Raw genomic sequence first — 12944 nt, 5'->3', positions numbered from 1 at the left:
GAATGCTCGTAAATGAACTATTCCATAAGATAGTGCCTAAGAGATATTGCGTGCAAGTGTGAGGGGGTGGTATGCAAATAGGCGATGCACAAGTGGGCTATAAGGGATTCTTATACCTACAAGCAAAATTACATTACATTACATTAGAGATTTTTATTCCGCCATTACCTTGCGGTTCAAAAAGAAATTATGGTTGGTCTGTTACAAGAAGATATCGGTGGTCATGACTTGTGAAGGTAGAGAAGAGGGCGGGTATTTTCAGAGAGTGAGGAAGAAGATAGGAGGAAGGAGGTATTCGATCTATAGATTACTCTTAGTGCAATCAGATATTTGGTGCCCTAGAGAGAATTTACTCCCTTAACTTTCTACACTACCATTGCCAAGGAACCGCTCACAAATTGCCACTGTCTAGAGAATAATGCTTGAAAATTTGCTTTGCAAGTAGAAAACTGACCCTATTCTCAAGCCACACATGGAAAATCTTTCTGCATCATCTATCTTTCCTCATTATACACAGGTTATACGACTATCTAAGAAATCACTGCTGTTTTCTGACTCATGAGAAATATCTTCTGTTTATATCCAACAGATTATCAAAACCGACATGAATGGAAGAGAACTGAGAATCAAGGAGAAGGTCCTGTGGAAATGGAGGAAATCCAAACACAGTCAGAAAATGTCTATGAGAATATTTCCCAGACACCTGAAATTATTAACATAAAGAATTGTAAGCAGGAATCAAGGGAACAGAGAGACCCTGCTGAAGACTCAACGGATAGAGGCCCTTCCTGTGAGAGAAATGAAAGGGAGCTCAGTAACAGCCCTGAGAACCAGAGACCCTCCCAAATTAGTAATAGTGATAAAGTGGCTTCTGAATCCCACCATGGCAAGAGGAAAAGAAAAACACACCGAAAACTACTCCAAATGCACAAAAGGGGTCATAAAAATAAGAAACCATTAATATCTACTGAGCATAATAAAAGCTTCACTCAAAAAATCCAGCAACAGACCCCCAAAGAAGTCAAACCATTTACATGTACTGAGTGTAATGAAAGCTTCACTTATCTTTCAAATCTAAAAAGCCACGAAAGGATCCACACAGGACACAAGCAATTTACATGTAGTGAGTGTAATAAAAGCTTCACTCAACTTTCACATCTAAAAATTCACAAAATGATCCACACGGGACACAAACCATTTACATGTACTGAGTGTAATGAAAGCTTCACTCAACTTTCACATCTAAAAATTCACAAAATGATCCACACAGGGTACAAATTATTTACATGTACTGAGTGTAATGAAAGCTTCACTCAACTTTCACATCTAAAAATTCACGAAATTATCCACACGGGACACAAGCCATTTACATGTACTGAGTGTAATGTAAGCTTCACTCAACTTTCACATCTAAAAATTCACGAAATGATCCACACAGAGTACAAACTATTAACATGTACTGAGTGTAATGAAAGCTTCGCTCAACTTTCACATCTAAAAATTCACAAAATGATCCACACAGGACACAAGCCATTTATTTGTAGTGAGTGTAATAAAAGCTTCTCTTGGCTTTCAACTCTAAAAAGTCACGAAATGATCCACACAGGACACAAGCCATTTACATGTACTGAGTGTAATAAAAGCTTCACTCGGTTTTCAGCTCTAAAAGTCACAAAATGATCCACACAGGACACAAACCATTTACATGTAGTGAGTGTAATAAAAGCTTTACTCAGCTTTCAACTCTAAAAAGTCACAAAATAATCCACACAGGACAAAAGCCATTTGCATGTACTGAGTGTAATAAAAGCTTCACTTATCTTTCAAATCTAAAAAGCCACAAAATGATTCACACAGGACACAAGCCATTTACATGTACTGAGTGTAATAAAAGCTTCACTCAGCTTTCATCTCTAAAAAGTCACAAAATGATCCACACAGGACACAAGCCATTTACATGTACTGAGTGTAATAAAAGCTTCACTCAGCTTTCACATCTAAAAAGACACCAAGTGGTTCACACAGTAAAGTAAGCCTAGGGGCAGTATCGTTAGCAGTATATCTGTGCTCAAAGAGGAGAGCAGCACAAACAGTATATGGTTAGGCCTTGGGGGGGTGGAGGACATTCACAAGCCAGCAGAAAATTTTTGATTTCATCTGAATGTGCATTTCAGCTTGGGTTTGATGACAAAAGTTCTTTGTTTTATACTATGTACATGCTGCAGTCTTGGTACCAGGGACTTTCTCAGCATCAGAGTTAGCTATAAAGGCCTTGACAGTGACACAATGTTGATATTATGGTTAGTCAATCATGCTCATCTGCCTTTTGTCTTTCATCACTGAGAACATGATTCAGCTAACCTTCAGAGTCATAGAGAACTGTCCCTGATCAAATGAGCTTACAATCTAAACCAGTGGTTCCAAACCCTGTCCTGGAGGACCACCAGCCAGTCATGGTTTCAGGATAGTCCTAATGAATATGCATGGGGCAGATTTGCATGCCTGTCACTTCTATTATATCAAATCTCTCCTATGCATATTCATTAGGGCTATCCCGAAAAACCAACTGGCTGGTGATCCTCTACGACAGGGTTGGGAACCAATGATCTAAACAATCAAGACAGACAATCAGGATGCCAGGGTAGTGGTTACAGTTAGAGGGGGTAGTATTTAATTTTCGAAAGTGTGACTGATAAAATTAGGAAAATGGTTAAAAAGAAGCTGAAAAGATCAATTGCAAAGGTTAGGCCTGTAAATCGGGCATGGATGTTGTTTAGGTTCAAACGATTTTTTATTGATGCAAACAACAACAATACAATAGCAGGGCACCCCGAAGGTGCACAGTACAAACAAATATGCATCAAATAAAATAGTACAACATACAAGGACAAAATAAAATAAATATCAACCAAACTTTCACCCCCCGCTCACACAACTAAGAGCGTACATGGGTAAGGAGAGTGGGTGGAAAGGCACTCCGAGGCCCTGGACTCTGATGAGCCCTGAAGAAGCCACACCACTCCCCCCCCCCCACTGAATCCCCTAAACCATGTCCATAGCAAAGTCCCAGAACCTACCTAAACCCCTCAGTCCTATCCCAATTCCCCCACCCTCCTGAAGGTACTCCCCACCAATACTCACCAGTGCTTTCCCAGCCCAACTATCCGGGCACCCATATTAGGACACCCATCTCAATACCCACACTGCGGCCCTTTGGATGCAAATCTTGCAGATAGGGTTCAGGCATGGATGTTATTTAAAAATACCATCGTGGAAGTCCAGACCAGATGTATTCCACGTATTAGCAAAGATGGAAAGAAGAGTTAACAAGAGCCGGCTTGGTTAAAAGATGAAGTGAAAGAGGCTATTAGAGCCAAATAAATATCCTTTAAAGAATGAGGACAATAAGAAGAGACACAATCACTGGCAAGTTAGCTGCAAAACATTGATAAACACAGCTAAGAAAGAATATGAAGAGAAACTTGCAAATGAGGCAAAAATGCATAACAATTTTTTTAGGTACATCAGAAGCAGAAAACCTGTGAAGGAATCCGTAGGACCCGTTGGATGATCAAGGAGTAAAAGGGGCGCTCAGGGAGTATATGGCCATAGCGGAGAGACCGAATGAATTATTTGCTTTGGTCTTTACAGATGGTGATGTAAGAAATCTACCTGAACCGGAAAGGGTTTTCAAGGGTGATGATGCGGAGGAACTGAAAGAAATCTCTGTGAATCTAGAAGATGTACTAAGCCAAATGGACAAGTTACAAACTGATAAATCACCTGAACCGGATGGTATATATCCCAGGGTACAAAAGAACTCAAACATGAATTTCCTGACCTGCTGTTAATGATCAGTAACCTGTCGCTAAAATTGTCTATAGTATCTGAAGATTGAAGGGTGGCCAATGTTACACCAATTTTTATAAAGGATTCCAGGGGAGGTCCAGGAATTTACAGACCGTTAAGCCTGACTTCAGTGCCGGGTAAAATGATGGAAACAGTTATAAAAAATAAAGGTTGTTTTGAGGAACCTTTTCTTTTGGTTATATTTTCATGCTCACGTTGAAACCTGTGTTGAGGCCAGAGGCCAAATAAAGTTTATATGTCTTCATTAAGGCTATTCTGACTAAATGGTATTCTTTGAAAGAGCAATGCTAGGCTGTTGCCTAGGAATAAATATTCTGAGAGGTTCTCCTAGTTCCAGGGGGACCATGCCAGATTGGAGCAACTTGTCACTACCTGACTGCCCATTACGCTCTTTGGGAGCACAGGTGTAACAGTATTGATACAAAAATTCTTTGATAGCAATTCTGAAACCTGGTCCCATCCCTAGTCTTGGGACTACTAGACTACTGCAATGTCCTTTACCTACCATTCCCTGCAGGCATGTTAAAATAATTACAGACCATTCAAAACACAGCCCTCAGACCGATCTACTCAGTAAGAAATATGACCACATCTCCATTGCATACCTAGGTTTGCACTGGCTCCCAATGCAAGCATGAATATTATTCAAAGCCCTGAATGGCGCTACCCCTTTCTATCTGAACGATCACCTTATCTGGTATAACTCAACCAAGCCAAGAAGAACTCAGACTCCCCAATCAAAGACACACAATGCAAGAGGAAGTACGATGGATCACTAGCAACTCAGGTAGCGAAACTAGACCACCATCTCGCCCACATGCTGTTAACCACCTGATTACAAAAGTTTTTTACGCAGTTTGAATCGAAAGGTTTTTGCTTATATATGGAAGCGCAAACCCCAAAAGGTGTGGAGAGCTCTGTTATTTCAGATCAAATGGGAGGGATGGAAATCCCCAATTTTCTTCTTTATCATTAAGCGGCATTATTACAAGAAGTGGCTGCTTGGATTGGGTACGAGAATTGTCTCTGGATGCATTTGTAGCAGGCTTTCCTAAAAGAGATCTCACTCTGAAGATTACCTTGGGCTTCGGTACATATCTTGCAATCTTTTCTTTCTGTGAGCAATCCCTTTTTGAGAGTGATCATTACTACTTGGTACAAATTGTGCAAGAAGATGTTCCCAGAGCGTAGACATTTTGCACTGACTCCTCTCAGTTTTTTGGATGGCTTTTCCCCTGGGGGAGAGGATCCGATTCGGTTTCAGTTGGTAAGAGTGGGGTTATGCATGGTTGGACAAGTATGGAGGGAAGGGGAAATAGTTTCATTTGCTCATTTACAAAACTAATATGGGCTCTTGCACTCTGATATGTTACCTTGCACGCAATTGAAGCTTTTTTTTAAATAGGAAGGCTTACTGGGATTTGGTATTGGGAGAAACCAGGTTAGGATTAGCATTGCAGAAGGGCATAGGCCAGGGAGGTATTTGTATCGGGCATTATTGCTCAGAGAGGCACCAGAGGACAGCTATAAGAATAAATGGGCGTTGGCGGTGGGGAGGGCAATGGAGGATTCAGAATGGGATAGGTGTTATAGGTGTCTATTCTCTCTGCCTCTTTCGGCCTCTCTTATTGAAAATGGTTTCAAAATGTATTATTGCTGGTTTATGACACCTGAGAAACTATCTCGTCTTGGTGCTGAAGTTGTTTTGTGCCTTAAATAAGCCTGGGGAGAGCCAGCTTATTAACCTGAACAGGTAGGTTTTGGTGAAATGAGCAAACATGAAATAAAAATAAATTCAGCCATTACACTTTCTCACATTGCACAGGATTCGCTAGCTAGAAAAAAAACCTGTTGATAGATAGGGCCTAATCCAAGAGCAGGTGAGAATGTGTTATTAGTGGCTATACATAAGCAGAAAATATTGGTTAAACCAATATTAAAAATCAGAGAGACAAAGATGGGAATATAACATTGATTTCACATGTGCTATGTGCTTGAAGGAACAGGAAGGCAGACTGGGACATTAGTGTGATTGATAAGCGCCATAGCAAATTTACTCCAGAAGGCAAAGCTTAAGTTTCATAAGGTTTCATTGTTCAGATGTGGGTCTAGGCAGGTCCTTAGGGAAGTTATAGGCAGACCTGTGACCTGGTTGCCTTACATTCCAGGAGGCCCTGGATTACTAATCGAATCCACGTGTATCATTGTATAGATCTAGTAAATTTTAGTAAGCTATTAAAACTACACAATAGGCATTTACTTATGTAGCTATAGGTAACAAGTATAGATTAGATTTTATTGATTTTATATATTTTAAATCTGAAGAAATTCTGAGAGGTCCACATCTGGGATTTAATCTCTTTGACCTTTAAGCAACCCTTTCTACTCTGTGAAGTTCTGAAGGGAAGGGGAGAAGGTCTCTCCTGCTTCAGGGACATAAACTTATCAGCACAAAGAGAGACAGGCTGACTGTAACAGAAAGGGATTTTAAAAGCCGTATGTGTGCATTATCTTTTGTGAGTATATTTCAATATTTTCTGTATTTCTTTTTTTATAAATCATGTAAGCTTAGTATAAGAATGTAATTTTTTAGGTATAAGAATATAAATTTTAGGAATGCTTTTGTGACACGCCCATATCAAGGTATATAGAAGCAAGCCTTATATGGAAGCAAATAAGTTTGACCAGTTAGATTTTAGTGAAGGAATGTCATCATGTAAGGTATATATGGATGGACAACTAATAAAAAGTCGGATTCTTTGCTAGAAATGTCAGATTTTGGCTTCTGTAACATTCCCATGATGTAAAACTAGCCTTTTGATAGTTATTTTTGATAATAAATAAAATTAATAATTTTTGGAAATCTTTTGCATCTTTTGTCATTTTTTCCCACACACTTAAGAGCAAGGATAGCTGCTCAGTGCCCAGTATAATGACAGATGTTGGAGAGGATGTGGGCAATTGGGTTCGTTTCCAGCATATTTGGTGGGCCTGTACTAGAGTGAAGGATTATTGGAATAAGGTGGTGCAGTTAATTATCCAAATTACAGGGCAATTGTTATCCAGTTTTAGTGGAGTGTTGTCTGCTTAATGCGCATATATCTGGGTATTCACCTCAGGAGCACCAGTTTGCCCTCTTTGTGGTTACGTTAGCTAGGGTGGTTTAGCCAGCTTCTGGCGTACAGCTAAAATTCCAGAGCAGGGGCTTTTGCTCAATCGGTTGGATTATGTCCGTCTTATGTGCAAACTGACAGTAATGCATCAGATGCGTATGGGGCCCTACCAGAAAGTCTGGAATAGCTATGTGGCTTGGCGGGCGTCTTCACTCCACTCTGGGTCTGAGAAATTATAGAGGAGGAGGAGAAGTAGGAGATATAGGGAAAGAAGGGGGGGACTTGGAGAATTGGGTGAGCGGGTTCATGGGATGGGACGAGCTGGGTTAGTAGGATGGGTGGAAGGAATGGAGTGGGCTGTGGTGGATTTATGGAGGAGGGGAGTTGCTAGTTCTGATGGTTATTGGGGTTGCGGTTTGCAACTGTGTAGGGTGTTTAAATTGATTTTTGGTTCCTTCATAGGCTTGGAGATTGTTGATAGTAGCTAAGGTGTTTACTTCTCTGATGGATTCTGTGATTTCTGAATGTATTGGAGTTTTGCCTACTAGTGTTTATGCTACTTTGTATTTTGTAATCAAAACTTTACAATAAATATTTATTGGAAAAAAAACCAAAGGGAAATACAATCCCTGCTATTCAGGAAATTTGTCAGGACAATCTAATGCCGGGGAATTCAGGAAACGCCTAAAACATACCTGTTCCAGAAATACCTAAACAATTGACCCGCGCTCCCTCTCCCTCCCCCCTCCCTATTCCACCTGAACTTACAGCACTGTTATAAATATAATCTATCTTCATCTTATCGTAACTTTACGTTGCTATTTATCCCCAACAGGTCCTGTTGGACATTACCTACTAAAATGTACATATTACATTTTCGCTCAGCAAATTGTATTTCTATACTATTGCCTCCTGAGGTCTCTGATCTCTGTATTTCCTCTGAATATCTACTTATTGTATTTTGCTGAATGTCCAGCACTCCTGATTGTAAACTGCCTAGAAGTCGCAAGATTGTGGCGGTATAGAAGAATAAAGTTATTCTGCTTCTATTCCTTTCTTTCCTCTCTTCAACCTTCCAAAGTATTTAGATCAATGCTGTCTTTTTAAAATGTTTATTTTATTTTTATTTTTCCTCTAACTCTACTTTTCACTTCACTATTACCCTCCAGGTACTTTAGTTAGATTGTGAGCCTTCGGGACAGTAAGGGAATTTTCCAAGTACCTTTCTTATTTCTAATCTTAATGTATATTTTCTGTAAACCGCTTAGAACCTAACGGATGTAGCGGTATATAAGAAATAAATTACATTACATTACATTACATTACATTATGACCCCCACCTCCTCCTCTTCCATCTCTGGTCCTGTCCGGGGCAGCTGCATCAGGACAGGTTAATGATACTTTGCCCCAAGCCCTACCTTCGTCCACTGTATCTACTACCAGCCCCACTGTCTGGGGGCCGGTAATCTCCTTTCCGCCCCTCCACACTCGCAGCGGCACTCAAAGGGTTGCGGAAGTACAAGAGCTGATGCAAGAACAGATGCCCTTTCTCACAGTGGGGAATACCCTCTTAAAGAAACCCATTGAATTAGAAGACATTAACAAAATTATTAAACACTGCCCCAAGCCTCTTGTCTCTGCTAGTGCCACTTTTCACTATCTAAAGTGAAATTATACGCAGGAAGATATGCGCCTCATTATAGATAGCATTGTTGGACACAGTTCCCCCTGGGACTGGTCTAACGTCCCTAGTGCCAGTGTTTTAGAGCCTACTACTGTCACTTCTACAGCTTTAAACTTAATACTGAAGCAGGAAATGCAGTTATGTGGCATGAATTGCAGGCAGAGCTTGATAGGTGTTTTAAAATTAGATCTTCCCTTCCCACTGCCGTAGCTTGCAAACAGAAATCCGGTGAAACTGTTGTGGATTTCTGGAAGAGGTTTAATGAAACCTGGACCCAAGAGGCAGGTCTCAGTGCCCATGCAAATATGGATTCCCTACTTATTCAGACTTTCCTTTCTAATCTCCGTTCTCCCTTGCAAATTCTGGTCAAACAAATGATTTCAGAATGGCCCACTAGTTCTCGTGCCGAATTTCAGAATAAATTAATGGAAAAAGAAGCCGCAGGTTGCTTTCAGATCTCTAAACCTCGGGAAATCCTGCATTATCAGGGCCAGCCACCCACCTGGGGATCGCGTCTGTCCGCTCCTTGCGGAAGAGGGGGTCGTGGGTTTCACAGGGGGCGGGCCCCTGCCTCCGGTCGAGGTGGTAATAATCCATCCAGAAGTACTGGATGTTTCAATTGTGAGGACCCTGGTCACTGGCTTAATCAATGCCCACATTGACCCCCCACATTGCCAGTTCAGTCCACCCCATCCGTGGTGCCTACCCCTTCCTCCACTGTGAGACTATCTGCCACTCCTCCTCGTTTTCCCATCTCTTGGCACAACCCCCCCACTTACCAATGAAGGGACCCGGAGGTTTATACCCCAGCATTCACTTTGGTCTCTGCCTCTGCCAAGGATTCCCCCTTGATATCTCTTATTGTCCAGGGGAGTCCAGTGCCTTTCCTTGTAGATTCGGGTGCCACTTGTAGCACCATCAGTGAGGATTATTATCAAGGTCCGCGCATGAATGCTGAACCTTCCATGGGAATTAATGGGGTTTTGATTAAATCTTACCGTACTACACCCCTGTCTGTAGCCCATCCAGATACAGGCTTCACTCTATTCCAGCACTCCTTTCTTATTATTCCCCATTGCCCTGTCAGCCTTCTTGGTCGTGATCTTTTCTTCCCTCTTCTCATCCAGCTCACTACACATTACATTACATTACATTAGGGACTTCTATTCCACCTATACCTTGCAGTTCAAGGCGGATTACAAAAGAGCTAACTGGACATTTCCAGTGAAGTTACAACAGTTTTGGGTTTTTGTTTTTGTTTTTTTTGGTTACAAGGGAGGAGAGGTACCTGGATTAATTCCGGAAGAACTTGTAAATTGGATATTAAATTGACTGTACGTTACTGTGAGATATAACAAATAGATTACAGTTAGAGTACAAATAAAATTACGTTACATTTCAGGGATCTGAATACTTGGTTGGTGTTTTGGGGAGGAAGAGATTATTTAAGTGGAGGTTTTGGGGGAGTTACAGAAGGCTTGCATGTCCTTTCCTCCGTCATTCCCATTCGTCCTCCGTCCACCCTTTACCTTTCCACTTGCCCTGACATGCTTTTGCCCCTTCACCCAGACTCCCCAGTTTGGGCTTCCACTGACAATGATGTAGGCTTTATTTCATGCACCCCTTATTGTGCTTCTTTGAAATCACTCACTCCCGTTTTCATTAAGCAGTACCCAATCTCCCGGGAAAAGGAGAGAGTCATGATTCCACTGATTGCTTCTTTTATTTCCTCCGGAATTATTTAAACCACCATCTCTTCCTACAAAACGCCCATCCTGTTGATTGGCACCCCCCATTTTGTCAAAGACCTTAGGGCTGTTAATACTTTGGTGATTCCCATTGCACCCATTGTCCCTGATGTTCCTTCCCTCCTCTCTTCCATTCCACCTTCAGCCACTGTTTTTTCTGTCATTGACCTGAAGAATGCTTTTTTTTCTGTCCCTGTGGATGAGGCTACTCAGCCCCTTTTTGCCTTCACATTTAAGCAACAGCAGTATACTTGGTGTAGAATGCCCCAGGGCTATGTTGACTCCCCTGTGGTGTTCTCCATTGTCATTTGGGCTACTCTGCAGCCATGGACTGCCCCTCATGGTTCTGTCCTCATCCAGTATGTGAATGATCTCCTCTTATGTTCCATAACTCAGGAGACCTGTCAGGCTGATAGTTTGAACCTTTTACAATGATTGTCTGTGTGTGGTCACAAGGTGTCACGAAAGAAACTGCAATGGTGTAAATCTGAGATGGAATACCTGGGTTTTGTCCTGTCTCATGGCCAGAGGAAAATTAGCACTTCCCGCATTGCTGCTGTTCTGTTGTCCGGAGGGGTGAAAGCATGACGAAGGTAAACGACAGGGAGGAGGAAACGTGAGGTGGAGAGGAAAAGACGCTGAAGGGAAATGGGTAAAACAGAGTGGGGAGAAGGACGCTGAAAGCACATGAGGATGACAGGAGGGGAGAAGGATGCTGGGGAAGACGGGGGAGAAGGATGCTGAAAGGACATCGGGGAGAAGGATGTTGAAAGCACATGAGGATGACGGGGGAGAAGGACACTGAAAGGATATGGGGAAGACAGAGGGGGGGAGAAGGACGCTGAAAGGACATGGGGAAGACAGAGGGGGGAGAAGAACGTTGAAAGCACATGAGGATGACGGGGGAGAAGGACGCTGAAAGGACATGGGGAAGACGGGGGAGAAGGACGCTGAAAGGACATGGGGAAGACAGGGGGGAGAAGGATGCTGAAAGGACATGTGGAAGACGGGGAGAAGGATGCTGAAAGGACATGGGGAAGACAGGGGGAGAAGGATGTTGAAAGCACATGATGATGGGGGGAGAAGGACGCTGAAAGGACATGGGGAGAAAGACACTGAAAGGACATGGGGAAGACAGAAGAGGAGAAGGATGCTGAAAGGACATGAAGAAGACAGAGGAGGGAGAAGGACGTTGAAAGCACAGGATGACAAGGGGGAGAAGGACGCTGAAAGGACATGGGGAAGACAGGGGGAGAAGGACGTTGAAAGGATTGAAGACAGAGGGGGGAGAAGGACGTTGAAAGCACATGAGGATGACGGGGAGAAGGACGTGGAAAGGACATGGGGAAGACAGAGGGGGAGAAGGACATTGAAAGCACATGAGGATGACGGGGAGAAGGACGCTGAAAGGACATGGGGAAGACAGAGGGGGGAGGAGGATGCTGAAAGGACATGGGGAAGACAAAGGGGGGAGAAGGACATTGAAAGGACATGAGGATGACGGGGGAGAAGGACGCTGAAAGGACATGGGGAAAGAGGGGGGTAGAAGGACGCTGAAAGGACCTGGGGAAGACAGAGGGGGGAGAAGGATGCTGAAAGGACATGGGGAAGACAAAGGGGAGAAGGATGTTGAAAGCACATGATGACCGGGGGGAGAAGGACTCTGAAAGGATATGTGGAAGTCAGGGGGAGCAGGACGCTGAAAGGACATGGGGAAAGCAGAGGGGGAGAAGGATGCTGAAAGGACATGGGGAAGACAAAGGGGGAGAAGGACGGAGAAGGATGTTGAAAGCACATGAGGATGACGGGGGGAGAAGGATGCTGAAAGGACATGGGGAAGACAGAGGGGGAAGAAGGATGTTGAAAGGACATGGGGAAGACAAAGGGGGCAGTAGGACATTGAAAGCACATATGGATGACGGGGAGAAGGACACTGAAAGGACATGGGGAAGACAGAGGGGGAGAAGGACGCTGAAAGGACATGGGGAAGAAAGAGGGGGGAGAAGGGCACTGTAAGGACATGGGGAAGACAGGGGGGAGAAGGATGCTGAAAGGACATGGGGAAGACGGACATTGAAAGCACGAGGATGAGAAGGGGGAGAAGGACACTGAAAGGACATGGGGAAGACAGAGGGGGAGAAGGACGCTGAAAGGACATGGGGAAGAAAGAGGGGGGGAGAAGGGCTCTGTAAGGACATGGGGAAGACAGGGGGGGAGAAGGATGCTGAAAGTACATGGGGAAGACAAAGGGGGAGAAGGACGTTGAAAGCACGAGGATGAGAAGGGGGAGAAGGACACTGAAAGGACATGGGGAAGACAGGGGGAGCAGGACGCTGACAGGACATGGGGAAGACAGGGGGGAGAAGGATGCTGAAAGGACATGGGGAAGACAGGGGGGAGAAGGATGCTGAAAGGACATGGGGAAGACGGGGGAGAAGGACGCTGATAGCACATGGGGAAGACAGGTGGACGTTTAAAGCACATGAGGATGACGGGGGGAGGACGCTGAAAGAACATGGGGAAGACAGA

General features: G+C 43.5%; 1 protein-coding gene across 1 annotated transcript in view; it reads left to right on the top strand.

Moving 5' to 3' along the window:
- Positions 1-7471, top strand: part of LOC117355018 (oocyte zinc finger protein XlCOF6-like) — an 87932-nt gene extending 80461 nt beyond the window's left edge. Inside the window, exons 6-7 of the mRNA XM_033932965.1 lie at positions 590-1045; positions 7446-7471. Coding sequence (XP_033788856.1) covers positions 590-1045; positions 7446-7471 — 482 coding nt within the window. The remainder of the gene's footprint in view (positions 1-589; positions 1046-7445) is intronic.
- Positions 7472-12944: the final 5473 nt, after the last annotated feature.

The sequence above is a fragment of the Geotrypetes seraphini genome, chromosome 2 (genome assembly GCF_902459505.1).
Source record: "Geotrypetes seraphini chromosome 2, aGeoSer1.1, whole genome shotgun sequence".
In the NCBI taxonomy this organism is placed as follows: domain Eukaryota; kingdom Metazoa; phylum Chordata; class Amphibia; order Gymnophiona; family Dermophiidae; genus Geotrypetes; species Geotrypetes seraphini.
The sequence above is the reverse complement of the archived record's forward strand: the minus strand, read 5'-3'. Positions and strand labels throughout refer to the sequence as shown.